The following is a 17,247-nucleotide window of genomic DNA, read 5'->3' on the forward strand; positions in this document are numbered from 1 at the left end:
ATGCAAGCTGCTTTTTTAACTGATTATTGATAACCTGTCATTTGGGCTTCCTGGGTGGCTCAGATGGTAAAGAATCCACCTGCAATGCAGGAGACCTGCATTCGATCCCTGGGGGGAGGATCCCCTGGAAGAGGGAATGGCAACCAATTCCAGTATTCTTGCCTGGAGAATTCCATGGACAGAGGAGCCTGGCAGGCTACAGTCCATGGGGCTGCAAAGAGTCAGACACGACTGAGCGACTAACACATATACACAACCTGTCATTCAGTTCTCCTTAATTGGAAATGTCTTCTCATTCCTGTATTACGGAATTTGTAAGTTTAGGAAAAATGTTGAAATGGCTCAAATTCATCCCATTTTCAGGGTGAGACACTTCTTAAATTATCTTAAATTTAAGGATCTATTTTGTTTTTATTTTTTTCTGTGAAAAAGGACATTGAAGAAAAATATTCAGTAATCTGTTTCTTTGCCAAATTATTTTCAGAATATTCTTCCTTATAGATAGCAAAAAATTTCCTCATGCTAATGATTGTTTTTTTAAGCTTTTTAAAAATTGTGGTAAAATGTATACAGCATGAACTGTACTCTTTTAACCACCTTAAATGTACATGAGTAACACTAAGTATATTCACAGTGCTATGCAGCCATCTCCAGTATCTGTTTTCATCATCTCATACAGAAATTTCGTACCCATTAAATAACACCTTACACCCTTTTTTCCCAGCTCCTAGTAATGCTGGTTCTTGGTCAACCCTTTTTTAAAGTTTTGGCTGTGCTGGATCTTTGTTGCTGGGCACAGTCTTTGTCTAGCTGTGATGAGCAGGGGCTGTTCTCTAGTTGTGGTGTGCAGGCTTCTCACTGTGGTGGCTTCTCTTGTTGTGGAGCATGGGCTCTAGAGCACTTAGTAGTTGCAGCTATTGGGCTCTAGACGTGGGCTCAGTAGTTGTGGTACGTGGGCTTAGTTGCCCGCTGCCATATGGAATCTTCCCGGACCGGGGACTGAACTCATGTCCTTGCATTGGCAGGCAAATTCTCAACCACTGGACCACCAGGAAAGTCCTGATTCAACTCTTAATAAGGTGGATTTTTGACTGTGAATTAGTTTTTGTCTTTGAAACTAGATTTTTAAGTGACTTGAGAGCAGGCAGGTAATATAACTCAAATGTCTTTGTACCTCTGAGACTGGGCAGCTTAGGGATGAACACAGATTGCTGGCTCACCACACCTGTTCACTGGTAGATTGAATGCTGGAGGAAGGACCAAATAGCTTCTTCAGAGATTTTGAGCCTGGGAATTTGGGGGCTATGGGACCATTCTCATCAGGGCAAGAACTTCTTAGGAAATTCAGAAATCCTGGAGTCTTGGAGGCATATCACAATGTTGACAGGGATCATGAGGTTAACATTAATATGCAAATCAGTGGACATGGGGTTGGTGGGTACTAAGATTGAACAGAAACAAACTTGATGTGCCTAAAGGTGTTCAGATTCAGAGTTTCATAAACATTTCAGCCAACCACTTCAGCCATGGTGGATTCAACCTAAGAGCCCAAGTTTGTGGTCCTTAGTCTTGCCAGTAACTCACCTCCATGAGTGGATACTCCACAGGATACTACTGAGATCTGTAAGGACCATTCTGGAAAACCAAGCTCCAGAAGTGAGCCTCATTGATGTTTCTCCTTGGAAGGCACTGTTTACAGTTTCTTCTCATCCATCAAAAGCTTGATCACACAGACTGGGAGGACTCCTTTAAGTCTCAGAAAGTTATTTAAAGGAACAGAAGCTATGTCCTTTTCTTGCCACAGTAGTCACAGTCCTTTTCATGACTGCCCACCTATTGCCTGTGACATCAAACTTCACTGTCCAAGACTTAATAGGATAACGTATATACTGTCGTCTTGTGTGTTTCCTAATTATATTCTCAGAACAGTGATATATATAGTTCATGGAGTTCATCTGACCAATCCACTATCTCTCTTTTAGGGCACACAGTGTACATAAAGACTCAGTTATCTGGGGATAGACGCCAGACTGTTATCTGAGAGCTGAAGTCTGAGCCATCAGGATAGAGAGAATAGAGAGGGCATGAAGGAGTATTTGCTTCCTGTGACTTGGCATCTTTAGGCTTAGGCTCTGCAACCCATGTAGTCAACCAGACACCCTCACCTTAACATGGTGTCACATGAGCTTCTCCTAGACAAGTGAAGGTCTGTGATGCCATGCTTGACTTAGGAAGCAGGAGGGCTTTGTGATGCAGTCTGCTGGTTTGATTCTATGCTCTGTGAGGCAGAGACAATAGGTCCACAATTTGGAGGTGTTAGGCTCTAAGACCCTTAAAGCCTAGGAAGCCTAGGAAGAGGGATGACTAGTAAGGTTTAGATTATGTTGAGCCCTACTTTTATTTTGTGGGATGTTGGATATCCCTTTTACGCTTATGGCTCCATCATTATTATTGCATTAATTATTTGGCAAGTGAAAAAAACCCACCAAGATGTAAAGTTGGGACCTAAGAGGAACTGCTGCCGGGTAGGGAAACGCTATGACCATGACTGAACCAATTACGCCTCAGACAAGGTTTTATCCCTTCACTGTCTCTCCTTACCCTTACCCCTGCTTTTTTGTTTTAAATGGAGGAAGTTTCCTGACTGGATCCCAGTACAGCTTCAGATTTGGGTGATCCTTTCAGCTGGTGGACTTTTAGAACCTTGGGTGGCTAAAGTCCTTTGTCTACTAGACCACCCGTCCTTGATTCCATTTCCCCCTTTCCCTTGTCTTATTCTAATTTCCCACAGAACTTGTTCAGGGAATGGGGGTGGAGGTATGGAGTGTGAAGAGCTTTGAAATGAATCAGAAATAAGAAGAGAAAGGAAATGATGGGATGAAAAAGGTAGAGCAGGGAAAAAGGTAGCAGAATGTATAGAATTGAAACAGAAGAAGTTTGGGAAATATTTGCAGGTTTTGTCTCCGTTTAGACATGAAAAGAAGAGGGTGCCCCAGCTTCACACTCTCTTTTGTCTTTAAGCGTCACCAGAAAGTCAAACAAAGGGCTAAAGAGAAAACACCAAGAGGTAAAGTCCCAGTCTCTGCTCTGACTTCCCTCCTCTGGGGGTGAGACTTGCATGGACCCTGGCCCTCAGTGACCCCTGGTGCCAGGCGCTGGATGCTCTAACCATTGCTCCAATTCCCCAAGTTGACAGATCCTCCCAGAAGACTTTTTGGGTGGGAAATGAGAACCTGGGAATGTTCCAAAATTCTCCACCTTTCCACTGAGAGTGAAGAGGAAGTAGGGGAGACATCCTCAAGTGTGTCATTTACTAGTTTTATGACCCTGTAGAGGTCATTTCATCTCTGAGTCTTGTTATCCATAAAATGGGCATCTGATGATGCTGTCTTACTCATAGTGTGGTTGTGAAGATAAATGAGAGTAGGTCTAGGAGAGCACATCATACCTGGTTAAGTTGTGCCCAGATGTGCCCTCAGAGTGCTGACTGGGGAAGGGGGTTGTCTGCAGTCTCCTGCCATTCAAGGCTTTTAGATTCCTGTAGGATGTCCCTGAATCCCCTCTTGTTCTGTGTAACACTGTCTCCTGTTTCCTCAGCTAGGAGACATTCCCGGAAAGAAGCTGACAAGCTGCGGGAGCTGCTCTCGCTCATGCGAAGGTGATCTGTTGCTCTTTGCAGAATCCCACCTCCCAGCGTGGCCTGTGGTGATTTCTGTGTGTGGTCTGGGGCAGGGTTGGGCAGAAGGAGAATGGCTGAGAGGAAGCCAGACACAGGGAGCCTGGAGCCCTGGGTGAGAGTTGCTGGAGGAGAGGGTGGGGTCAGATGTCTCAGTGGAGAGTGGTCTTCCAGCTGTGCTCTGGGCAAGGCTCACAAAGGTGCTGGAAGTCAGGATTTGACAGAATGTCACTCTGTGGGTTTTCTCCCAACCATGAGACAAGTTACCCAGTCAGGAGAATGGATAGTTAAGTGCATAAACAAGTCATCATTTTCATATTCTCTTTATAGCCACACCCTTTTAAGGGCAGACCCCTGGACCCTGCTGACATTACCTCTTCTGGTTCTGTCTTGAGGGAGGCCAGTTCCTGGGACAACCCTCAGGCAGGAGCTTGTCATGCTATCCCCTCCTTAAGAGCTCTGCAGAATGAGAAATTGGCTCTTGAGAGATGTGTGCATCTCCTAATCCCCAGAATGCAGAGCTCCCACAGGCCTTCCATGGCCTGAAGCGAGGCTGACTCCAGGTTCTACCTGGTGACGTCTCTGGTGCTGCCCCATCAGCTAACCGTTGGCTCCCCGACCTGCCTGGTTCCCTTCTCCCAATTCAGCTTCTCAGCACAGGTCAACAGAGAGCTCACCCACCTCCCAGTTTCTCAAGGCCCTGTGTTCCCACCAGTTGTCTGAGACTTTGTCCAGTTTAGCTAGCCCTGACCTGCTGAATGCTTCTGCAGAAAAGCAGTGGCAATAACAGCATGGGGGTAGAAAGCAAGAGCTGACAGGTCTGTCTCAGGCCACACACTGGCAAAGAGGCAGATGTTACTGCGTCAGTAACAAATGATTGCCATGCTTCCCTTCCCAGCCATGGCTGGCTTCCTCAGGAAGGGAGTGTGCGGCGGCTCCTGTGTGCAGACCCCTGCTGCCAAATCTGCAATTCTGTGGCTCTGGAGATTCAGCAGTTGATATCGTGTGAGACTACGCTGCCCACCGCTACCTCATCGGGGCCATCACAGGGCTCCTCTTGCCTAGAGGTTTTGTCCATGTCTAGACTGAAGCGACTTAGCAGCAGCAGCAGCAGCAGCAGTCTCTCTTTTGATCAGGAGTCCCTGCCCTTCAAACAGCTTTCACTTCCATCAGCAACCCGCACAGTGTCACAAGTAACAAATCAGAAATCTGTAACCCAGTCAGCTGCCAAGTCAGCCACTAAGCCAGCTACCAAGTCTGCCAGTGCAATCAGCATCCGCCAATACTGGGCTGGTCACCAGCAGCTGAGGCAGGAATGTCGAGGGTCAGAGTTGCCCTTGGATGCAGGAGCTGTGTCCTTTGTGAGCCTTGAAAAGCCTAGGATTCCTGTGAACCAGCCTGTCAAGAAGAAGAGCAAATCTGAAGGCATTCTGAAGAAACAAGGTCAGGAGCCCTTGAAAATCTGCTTCCGTTTCTTTCCCTGAACACGAAGCTCACAAACTGAAATACCCTACTACCTTGATTCCCTTCGTCTAATGTTCCCGTCTCCCCCAGTCGCTGATATATCTTTAAGTATTTGTATGTAATGCATGCATTTCTATCTATATCTGAGTGTTCCCGAGGTTTTGGAAGATTCCTGTGGCAGCTTATGTCATACCACCCCCAAATTTTCCAATCCTGGGTGGAAACACTACCATTTCTTTCATCATGAATGCTACCTCTAAGGCATCTGTTGAAAAGATGGGCTTTTATCTCCCCTGACCTGAGGTTCATGGGAGGTAAGCCAGTCTACCCAAACTTTCTGTTTTTGAAGGATCCACTGTGGACCCTGTGCAAATATCACTGCAAAGAAATCCCAAACCCTGTGATCCTGGCTCTACCCTCTTCCACATTTCAGTTAGTAAGTCGTCTCTGTCCACTGCTTGGGGGATGCACTGAGGCCTCAGTGTGCTGGCCACAGCAGAACACAGCTGTCTTTCCTTGGTTCCTCTTTTCTGCACATTGAGTCCCTGGTCTACTCCTAAACATCGTGCCCCCAAAGGCGAGCCTGATCTCTTTTTTTTCCCCCAATGATTTATTAATCTCCAGACTGTCTGAAATTTCCTCTACCTCAGTTAGAGCCACGTTCTTCCCACCCTCCTGAATTTGGGCTTCTTCATTTTTCTATCAGTGAGCCTCTATCAATGTCCCATTTTTGACTGTGGTCAAGTGGAAAGCCTTGCATTGGGACTTCTGCTTCAGTGGCAGCTCCAGCTTCCATGGGGCTTGCTAGCTGTTTCCCAGAGATCTCTGTAGATGTAGCAAACCCTACAGCCTAAGTCCTGAGATGTGTTGAAGGCTATGTCCTGAGACCCAGGGGCCTACCTGTTTGGAGAAGTCCCTTTAAAAATCCTCAGGAGCCAAGGTTGTATTTTTATGGAGCATGCCCCGAGCTGCTGGAGTGCCACCTTTAGAAGTGGTTTATTTGGCAATTTAATTTACCATTGCTGGGGTCTGCCCCAGAAGATCCAGCAGTCCCTCCAGTTGCTCCTTTCCCCTGATGACCAGCAGCCTCTGTCCCAAGGTAGCTCACTGACCAGCATGAGAGTCCCCTAGCCTGCAGACCTGGAGACCTGAGGGGATAGTGACCTCTTCTGATCTGTTGTGGCCAGCAGGGCCAGCCCATAGTTGCTTGTCCAGGCCATGGCGATGTTGTAGAGCCATCTTGCCTAAAGATGTGAGAAAATCTGCTAGGGGATTGTCCCTACCCACATCTGTTGGAACATCTGCAGTGGTTGGAACCTCAATCACTGGGTCCATAGAATTGCAGGGCCCCTGGAAGCAGCTCAGTTCCCCGTACCCCAGAAAATAAGCCTCTAGACACAGAGGCAGCAGTCAGTCCCTACATGGATCAGGAAGTGATACCCTGAATACTGTCAGGCCTGAACCAGCAGCAGTAAGCCTCCACAGATGCTGTTACCAATCACTTTGTTTAGATATCTCCCTGCACCAGCAGGGAGAGTAGGGACACAGGGAAACTCAAAGCTTCAGAGAGCCACAGAGAAGGGGTGCAGTACCATATCTCTCTCCATCCAGAGAGACCATTTGCTCTGGCAGGGTTCTAGGAGGGACACTTTCAAGTTGAACCCCCAAGAGCCCCTGACTTCTCAAATGTATCTCCAGGATCTTTCTCAGGTAAAATTTTAGTTTGGCCAGGATGGTTGCCTTGAGTGAGTAGGGACTAGCAAGGTTCTGTCTGGATCTGTAGAGCCTCCATCTCCAAACTCCCCCTTGTCCGTACCTTCACCAGCATCTCCCTTACCTTGAGTTCCTAGAGCATCCTCTAAGATTCTTTGGGACCAAAGGACTAGATGAGAATGGTCTGTAAGGCTGTTAGAGCAAGGTGAATGACCTCAAAGAAGCATTCCCGCGAATGCCATGTCTGGAAGTGTTCAGGGCTTAAAGGGCCAGACCTTGCAGGACCAATTTGCTGTTCCACAGTTTGCGTTTAAAGGACCCACATATTTTTCAGATCCAAACTTTGCAGGGCCAAATTTATAGGGCCACCCTTTCTGGGGGTAAGAGCTGCAGGGTCTGGTAAAGACAGCTCATACTCACAAGAGCCCTATCCTTCCAGAAGCTGTAGAAGCCGACCTGGGAAATAAGCTGAAGCATTTTACACACGGGATTAACCCTGACACGAAAGGTCAAGGGCATAAGGAATGCATTCTCCGCTGTAAGGATGAGAAAGCGGCCAAAACCAAGACAAAAAAGGCTGAGAAGAGTCCACCTTCCACCAAACGCCCCATGAATGGAGCTAAGTTGGAGAAGGAGGAGGGCTTCTTTGACGCACTCCAGTGCCTGGACAGTGAGTTCCAGCGACAGTCCGTGCAGTCTGGTCAGTCCTGTTTCCTGCCCTTCTCCAGTGGCAGCTCCAAGGGCAGTCCTCTGCTGACTCGTGCCACTCAGCCAGAAAATCCATCCCATGTCTCAATTTGCACCTCAGCAAAAGGCACTTGTCTACCCCAGGAGAGTACCCAGTCCAGGAAGAAGGAGCTCAGAGGTTCCCAGACTTCTGCATCCTCCTGAAAAGGCTGTCATCATCATTTCCATTAATAATCTGGTGAGGCAGGACTCTCTCCAAATAAACTCTATACCTTTAAGCAAAGAACCACCTGTTTGTGCCTCCTTGTTTTCAGTGTGGTATGTGATGGAGAGAGTAGAGGAATTAGATCATACACCCCATGTAGTATAGGAGCTTAAACCCATTTCACAGGTAGGTAAGCATTCCACCTGACTCTTCCAGCTCCACCTTGGACTGTGGATAGAGGGACCTGAGCACAGAAGGAAGACCCGTATTTAAGGTACACTGGAGGTAAAGATCATGCTTGACTTCTCTCCTGGCTTCCCTGCTGACTTTGAGCCCCAGAGGAGCAAATTGTGCATGATGATAGTACAAGAAGTGATAGCTGGGAATCCAGGGCATTTTTGGCACAGTTTGTTGATAACTACTATATATTCCCATAATCTGGAGGGAAGACTTTTAGAGGAGTGTTGCAGTGCCTCTTCTTTGAGGAGGTGCTTTGTGTTTATCAAAAGCACATAGCTAATATGACAGATGTCAGAGCAAACTATAGAATCTCCCCTCTCTGCGCCTTGTTGTTATTGTTTGGAGTTTTTTTTAGAGGTTACCTGTCTGGGAGCTTGCTATAGTTCTCTTGCCTCTTTGACCCTCATTGCCTTTCAGTTGCATGGAATAAATGCCTCCTAGAATGAAAATCAGTTGATGATAATGTCCCCAAAGAGTCACAATAAAAATGACTTTGAGAATCATCTTACATTCAACAATTAAAACATTTGAGTACTTACTGCATGCCAGAAACAATGTCAGACACAGCAGTCACCTAAACACAGGCCTCGCCTCCATGGAGATCATTATCTTATGCGGTAGACAGTCTCACATGCCCAGATTGTCTAATCAGAACTGTATATACTTGGATATCCAGTATTTATTTCAGAAATGAACTGATTCCTCATACCACCGCCACCACCCAATCACACATACCAGACCTGCTCCCACATCAGTTAATGGCACCTTTCTCTTGCTAGTTGTTCAGGCCAAAATATTGGTGCCATCCGTGACTTTTGCTTCTAAAAAGTCTGCTTTTGGTCTATCAATAGATCCTGTTGTTTCTACCTTCAAAATTCAAAACACAATTCCTTCTTGTCTCCTCTGCTGCTACCAGTAGCAGTAGTTTCATAATCTTCTGCTTCTTCCTGAAACCATACCCCCAGCCGTCTATTGTCCACACAGTGAACATGGAGGGCCCTGGCTGGAGAAAGAGAGAGAAATGGAGAGATGTATAACGATGGGACCAGGTGAGGTCACTAAAGGAATGAGTATACATGAAGGAGAGGTCTAAAGACTGGGCTCTGGGATATTCCCGTGTTAGGAGACTGGGAAGAAAAGGAGGAACAAGTACACAGAGGAAACTGAGAAGCAGAAGCCAGGGAGGAAGGAGGAAATCTGGAAGAGCGTGGCGTCCTGGCATATTACAAGGAGAAAGTGATCAGCTGCAATAAAAGTTGTGAACTGGCCAAGTAAGATGAGGATGCAGAGTTCCCATCAGAGCAACACTAATGGCCTTGAGAAAAGCACACTCACCTGTGATGGAGGTGAAGGCATGACTGGAGTGGATTCAAGAGCGAATGAAACAAGAGTAATTGGTGATAGCAAGTGCAATCAGTTCCTTCAAAGAGGTTTGTTCCACGGAGGTGCAGACAAATGGGGAGAAGGCTGTAGATAAACCCCAGAGAGTGTCTTTATTTTTTAAAAATGAGAGACATAACATGTTGGATGTTGAGAGAAAGGATGAAATCAAGGAGAGATAAACTGATGATGTGGGGAAAACTGCCGGAGCCATGAGGTGGTTGTAGAGGTGAGGAGATGGCAGTGAATGTCCAAGTCCAGGAGACGATCTTGGAGAAAACAGGCACTTTGCTGGTGGTTAGTAGAGAGAAGGAAGCATTGAGGTGAGACTTTGTGTGTTAAGAGGAGAAAGGTTGCTGTCACATGTAGTGGAGTTTGGGCAACGACTCAAGAGGGTAGGTGAGGAGCTGGAAAGGTACCGTGGCTGGGGGTGGAAGGAGTGGTATGGAGAGCCAAAGCTGAAGTAGAGTAGAGGCAGATTCTGGAAGTTACCGCAGCAAGTTTCTGTCAGGGCCTGAGGATCTGGTGGTCAACTGAGGGCCAGGTGAATATGGAAAGGTGGTGGTGGTTGAACATATTTTTGGAACACGAGCACTAAGGAAAGATCACAGAGAAACTCTAGACGCCCAGAACATGAGGAAAAGGATGGGCCTAGGGACACAGGAAGGGGGCAGGTGTGGTATCCTAGTGTTCAGAGACCAGGGAGTTTCGGGGGCTGGAGGAGGGAAATAGGAAGCAGAAAAAGGCTGCCCTGAGCGGATGGGAGGGGACTCTGTTCTGGACACTTCATTTCTCTCAGAAGGCGGCACCTCTGCATTCCCCACCTCTGACCTACCAGAGGAAAGAAGAAAGGCAGAAAGGGCTGTGGCCTCCTCATGGTGTGGTATGAGGGCTGTGGGATGCCCTGCCTCACTGAAGGAAATTCAGGATGGCTCCACATACCACAACCAGCAGCGGTGGCGGGAGTCTCCTCGGATAGGACCCAGTACTTAGCACAGTGTGTCCACTGCCAGCTGGATGCAGAAAAGGCAGGATGGGAGGAAGCATGAGTGTGTCCCTCCTCTGAATGGTGACTCTGTGTCTAAGGGGTGGCAGCCCAGCCCCTATTGTGGCCCCCAGGGCGAGGAGGCACAAGGCCCAGGCCAGCTGAACCACATCTTCCAGAGTTTTCCTAAAGCATCCCCAAAGGTCATAAGAGGTCTTGTGACAGGCAGATCCTCCCTTCCTGGTGGGAGTTGGGCTGAGAGCCACGTAGGAGGATGCCCAGGAGAAGGAATGTGACTTGGAAAGGTCAGGTGGGAAGCCAAGGTTAATGTGCACACATTTTGGCTGAGGTGGAGGAGGTCCTTCCCTTGGTGCCCTGTAGGCTTCCAAGTGCCTCAGCACATTCCTGTTATGGATATTTCAGAAAACTGACTATCATGACTGTGTGTCTCTTGTACCTGCTCGCTTCATCCTAGCAGGAAGGTTATTGCTGAGCTCCAGAGTGAATGTTTGAGGCTTCATCTTGTTCTTGCTCAGTCCTGTCATGCCAGCCTCTTGCCAGCAGGGGACCAGGACTCACGGAACTGGAGCTGAAACTCCCTGCCCTGCTCAAATCCCCAGTCTGTTGGAGACGCTCAGACTCAAGGGCTTAGTTATGTCTGTTCATCCACGCAATTTCTAGTCCCTCTCCTCTGTGAGTCTTTGAGTAAATATCCCTGCCCCTAAATTCCTACATCCTCTGAATCATCCTCCTTCCATGGCCTCATTTCTATCCTTGACTAACTTTACCATCGCCACTGTGTCCAGGCTCAATCTCTGCAAAGATGATTAAAAATGTATGGACATGGTAGTGGAAAAAAGCATGTTACAAAAGTATCCATGCTATAGTCTCATATAAAAATATGAATAGACTTAAAGAGCAGTTTTAGGTTTGCAGAATATTAAGCAGTATATTGTCACCCTGCTTATTTAACTTATATGCAGAGTACATCATGAGAAACGCTGGACTGGAAGAAACACAAGCTGGAATCAAGATTGCCGGGAGAAATATCAATAACCTCAGACATGCAGATGACGCCTCCCTTGTGGCAGAAAGTGAAAAGGAACTAAAAAGCATCTTGATAAAAGTGAAAGAGGAGAGCGAAAAAGTTGGCTTAAAGCTCAACATTCAGAAAACGAAGATGATGGCATCTGGTCCCATCACTTCATGGGAAATGGATGGGAAACAGTGGAAACAGTGTCAGACTTTATTTTTTGGGGGGCTCCAAAATCACTGCAGATGGTGATTGCAGCCATGAAATTAAAAGATGCTTACTCCTTGGAAGGAAAGTTGTGACCAAGCTAGATAGCATATTGAAAAGCAGAGATATTACTTTGCCAGTAAAGTTCCAACATGGTCAACATAGCCAAGGTATGGTTTTTCCAGTAGTCATGTATGGATGTGAGAGTTGGACTGTGAAGAAAGGTGAGGGCCGAAGAATTGATGCTTTTGAACTGTGGTGTTGGAGAAGACTTGAGAGTCCCTTGGATTGCAAGGAGATCCAACCAGTCCATTCTAAAGGAGATCAGCCCTGGGATTTCTTTGGAGGGAATGATGCTGAAGCTGAAACTCCAGTTCTTGGGACACCTCATGTAAAGAGTTGACTCATTGGAAAAGACTCTGATACTGGGAGGGGTTGGGGGCAGGAGGAGAAGGGGACGACAGAAGATGAGATGGGTGGACGGCATCACTGACTCGATGGACGTGAGCCTGAGTGAAGTCTGGGAGTTGGTGATGGACAGGGAGGCCTGGCGTGCTGCGATTCATGGGGTCGCAAGAGTCGGACGTGACTGAGTGACTTAACTGAACCGAACTGAAGCAGTATGTAGAGAGTTCTCATATATTATACCTCCTCATCCTTGGTCACATACGCAGTTTCCCCTATTGCTAACATCTTTTATTTAGCAGTGTACATTTGTTAAAATTGATAAGACAATACTGATTTTATTATAAACTAACATTCATAGTTTATGTTAGGGTTCACTCTTTGTGTTATACCTGATATGGGTTTTGACTAATGTATAATGACATACATTCACCATTACAGTATCAGAAGAGTTTCATTGCCCTAAAAATTCCATTTGTTCCACCTATTCATCCGTTTCTCCCTTCCCCCCAAACCCTGGCAACCATTGATCTTTTTTTTTAAATGAAAAAATTTATTTGTTTAACTGTGTTGGCGTTTAGTTGCTGTGTACCAGATCTTCGTTGCGACGTGTAGGATCTCTTGTTGAGTTGGCATGCGGGCTCTGTAGTTGTGGCACACAGGCTCAGCAGTTGTAGCATGCAGGCCTAGTTGCTCTGTGGCATGTGGGGTCTTAGTCCCCTAGACAGAGATGGAACCTCTGTCCCTCGCATTCCAAAGTGAACTCTCAACCATTGCATTACCAGGGAGGTCCCTTTCAAATGTTTTTAATTTTGTATTGGAGTATAGTTGATTAACAATATTCTGTTAGTTTCAGGTATACAGCAAAGTGATTCTGTTATAAATGTATCTATTCTTTTTCAAATTCCTTTCCCATTTAGATTAATACAGACTATTGAGCTGAGTTCCCTGTGCTACGCAGTAGGTCCTTGTTGGTTATTTTAAATTTTACTTATTTTAAATATAGCATGTCAACCCCAACTCCAATTCATCCCTCACCTCCTTTCACCCCAAGAACCATGAGTTTGTTCTGTAAGTCTATGAGTGTGTTTCTGTTTTGTAGATGAGGTCATTTGTGTGTGTGCATATATATATATATAGGTAGATAGATTCTGCATGTAAGTGATATCATATGATATTTATCTTTCTCTATCTGACTTACTTTGCTTAGTATCAAAATCTATAAGTCCATCCATGTTAGTGAAAATGGTACTGTTTCTTTCTATTTAATGGATGAGTAATATTCTTTTATATGTATGTATCTTCAGTTCAGTTCAGTTGCTCAGTCATGTCCGACTCTTTGCGACTCCATGAACTGCAGCATGCCAGCCTCTCTGTCCATCAGCAACTCCCGGAGTGCACCCAAACCCATGTACACTGAGTCAGTGATGCCATCCAACCGTCTCATCCTCTGTTGTCCCCTTCTCGTCCTGCCCTCAATTTTACCCAGCATCAGGGTCTTTTCGAATGAGTCAGCTCTTGGCATCAGGTGGCCAAAGTACTGGAGTTTCAGCTTAAACATCAGTCCTTTCAATGAACACTCAGGCCTGATCTCCTTTAGGATGGACTGGTTGGATCTGCTTGCAGTCCAAGGGACTCTCAAGAGTCTTCTCCAACACCACAGTTCAAAAGCATCAATTCTTCGGTGCTCAGTTTTCTTTATAGTCCAACTCCCACATCCATACATGACCACTGGGAAAACCATAGCCTTGACTAGACGGACCTTTGTTGCCAAAGTAATGTCTCTGTTTTTGAATATGCTGTCTAGGTTGGTCATAACTTTCCTTCCGAGGAGTAAGCATCTTTTAATTTCATGGCTGCAATCACCATCTGCAGTGATTTTGGAGCCCAGAAAAATAAAGTCAGCCACTGTTTCCATTGTTTTCCCATCTATTTGCCATGAAGTGATGGAACCGGATGCCATGATCTTAGCTTTCTGAATGTTGAACTTTAAGCCAACTTTTTCACTCTCCTCTTTCACTTTCATCAAGAGGCTCTTCAGTTCTTCTTCACTTTCTGCCATAAGGGTGGTGTCATCTGCACATCTGAGGTTATTGATATTTCTCCTGGCAAGCTTGATTCCAGCCTGTGCTTCCTCCTGCCCAGCGTTTCTGATGATGTACTCTGCATGTAAGTTAAATAAGCATGGTGACTATATACAGCCTTGACGTACTCCTTTTCCTGTTTGGAACCAGTCTGTTGTTCCATGTCCAGTTCTAACTGTTGCTTCCTGGCCTGCATACAGGTTTCTCCAGAGGCAGGTCAGGTGGTCTGGTATGTCCACCTCTTTCAGAATTTCCACAGTTTATTGTGATCCACACAGTTAAAGGCTTTGGCATAGTCAGTAAAGCAAAAATAGATCTTTCTCTGGAACTCTCTTGCTTTTTGATGATCCAGCAGATGTTGGCATTTTGATCTCTGGTTCCTCTGCCTTTTCTAAAACCAGCTTGCTGCTTCACGTATTTCTGAAGCCTGGCTTGGAGAATTTTGAGCATTACTTTACTAGCATGTGAGATGAGTGCAATTGTGCAGTAGTTTGAGTATTCTTTGGCATTGCCTTTCTTTGAGATTGGAATGAAAACTGACCTTTTCCAGACCTGTGGCCACTCCTGAGTTTTACAAATTTGTTGGCATATTGAGTGCAGCACTTTCACAGCATCATCTTTCAGGATTTGAAACAGCTCAACTGGAATTCCATCACCTCCACTAGCTTTGTTCGTAGTGATGCTTCCTAAGGATCACTTGACTTCACATTCCAGGATGTCTAGCTCTAGTTGAGTGATCACACCATCATGATTATCTAGGTCGTGAAGCTCTTTTTTGTATAGTTCTTGTGTGTATTCTTGCCACCTCTTCTGAATATCTTCTGCTTCTATTAGGTCCCTACCATTTCTATCCTTTATTGAGCCCATCTTTGCATGAAATGTTCCCTTGGTATCTACAATTTTCTTGAAGAGATCTCTAGTCTTTCCCATTCTGTTGTCTTCCTCTATTTCTTTGCATTGATCACAGTGGAAGGCTTTCTTATCTCTCCTTGCTATCTTTGGAACTCTGCTTTCAAATGGGTATATCTTTCCTTTTCTCCTTTGCTTTTCACTGCTATTTGTAAGACCTCCTCAGACAGCCATTTTGCTTTTTTGCATTTCTTTTCCATGGCGATGGTCTTGATTCCTGTCTCCTGTACAATGTCATGAACCTCCATCCATAGTTCATCAGGCACTCTGTCTATCAGATTTAGTCCCTGAAATCTATTTCTCACTTCGACTGTATAGTCATAAGGGATTTGATTTAGGTTATACCTGAATGGTCTAGTGGTTTTCTCCACTTTCTTCAATTTCAGTCTGAATTTTGCAATAAGGAGTTCATATCTGAGCCACAGTCAGCTCCTGGTCTTGTTTTTGCTGACTGTACAGAGCTTTTCCATCTTTGGCTGCCGAGAATCAGTCTGATTTCGGTGTTGACCATCTAGTGATATCCATGTTTGTATGTAGCACATCATTATCCATTCATCTGTTGGTGGATGTATTGGCTATTTTATTGGCCATATTAAACAGCAATGCAGTGAACATTGCGGTGCATGTATTCTTTCAAATTATGTTTTTCTCGATATATTTTCAGGAGTGGGATTGCTAGATCATATGGCACCTCTAATTTTAGTCTCTTAAGAAACATCAATCCTGTTCTCCATAGTGGCTATACCAGTTTACATTCCTGCCCACAGTGTTGGAGGGTACCCTTTGCTCCACACCCTCTGCAGCATTTATTGTTTGTAGACTTCTTGATGATGGCCATTTTGACTGGTGTGAGGTGATATTTCATTGTAGTTTTGATTTGTATTTTTCTAATAATTAGTGATGTTGAGTACCTTTTCATTTGTCTTCTTTGGAGAAATGTCTGTTGAGGTCTTCTGCCCATCTTTTGACTGAGTTATTTTGTTGATATTGAGTTGCATGAGCTGTTTGTAAATTTTGAAGATTAATTCCATGTCTGTTGCATCATAAATATTTTCTCCCATTCTGTGGGTGATCTTTCATTTGCTTATGGTTTCCTTTGCTGTGCAAATACTTTTAAGTCCCATTTGTTAATATTTTTTTGTTTTTAGCTTTTTTGCTTAGCATAGTGCATTCAAAGTTCATCCATGTTGTAACAAGTATTAGAATTCAGTTACTTTTTATGTGAAATAATAGTCCATTGTATGTATATATTGCATTTTGTTTATCTGTTTATACATTGATGGATGTTTGGGTTGGCTCCACCTGTTTGTTATTGCAAAATTGCTGAGATTGAATGTTGATGAGCAGGTATCTGTTTGGGCCCCTGTTTTCGATTCCTTTGGGTATATACCTAGGCATGGAATTGCTGGATTATATAGTAATTCTATATTTAACTTTCAGAGAAACTACCACCAAATTGTTTTCCACAAAAAATTCACCATTTTGCATTCCCACCAGCAATGTACAAGGGTTCTGGTTTTTCCACATCATCACCGACATGTGTTTCCTTTTTTTTTTTTTTTAAGAAAAATAATCATCATTGTCATGGGTTTGGAATGGTATCTCATTGTGACTTTGATTTGCATTCCTCTAATGACTAATGTGAAGAGGAAATAAAAAGCCTCTTTTTGAAAATGAAAGAGGAGAGTGAAAAAGTTGGCTTAAAGCTCAACATTCAGAAAACAAAGATCATGGCATCTGGTCCCATCACTTCATGGGAAATAGATGGGGAAACAGTGGAAACAGTGTCAGACTTTATTTTTTTGGGTGCCAAAATCACTGTAGATGGTGATTGCAGCCATGAAATTAAAAGATGCTTACTCTTTAGAAGGAAAGTTGTGATCAACCTAGATAGCATATTAAAAAGCAGAGACATTACTTTGCCAACAAATGTCTGTCTAGTCAAGGCTATGGTTTTTCCAGTGGTCATGTATGGATGTGAGAGTTGGACTGTGAAGAAAGCTGAGCGCAGAAGAATTGATGCTTTTGAACTGTGGTGCTGGAGAAGACTCTTGAGAGTCCCTTGGACTACAAGGAGATCCAACCAGTGCATTCTGAAAGAGATTAGCCCTGGGATTTCTTTGGAAGGACTGATGCTGAAGCTAAAACTTTAATACTTTGGCCACCTGATGTGAAGAGTCGACTCATTGGAAAGACCCTGATGCTGGGAGGGATTGGGGGCAGGAGGAAAAGGGGACGACCGAGGATGAGATGGCTGGA

The 17,247-nt window shown here is 45.0% G+C and overlaps 1 protein-coding gene across 1 annotated transcript; it reads left to right on the top strand.

Annotated features, from left to right (window-relative positions):
* Positions 1-2,292: 2,292 nt before the first annotated feature.
* On the top strand, positions 2,293-12,344 carry SPATA31F3 (SPATA31 subfamily F member 3). The gene is made up of 5 exons (XM_027963914.3): positions 2,293-2,525; positions 3,022-3,067; positions 3,598-3,658; positions 4,575-5,119; positions 7,293-12,344. The coding sequence occupies exons 1-5, from the start codon at positions 2,382-2,384 to the stop codon at positions 7,742-7,744; spliced, it is 1,248 nt and encodes a 415-aa protein (XP_027819715.2). The 5' UTR covers positions 2,293-2,381; the 3' UTR covers positions 7,745-12,344.
* The last annotated feature ends 4,903 nt before the right edge of the window (positions 12,345-17,247 follow it).

The sequence above is a fragment of the Ovis aries genome, chromosome 2, assembly GCF_016772045.2.
Source record: "Ovis aries strain OAR_USU_Benz2616 breed Rambouillet chromosome 2, ARS-UI_Ramb_v3.0, whole genome shotgun sequence".
Taxonomy (NCBI): domain Eukaryota; kingdom Metazoa; phylum Chordata; class Mammalia; order Artiodactyla; family Bovidae; genus Ovis; species Ovis aries.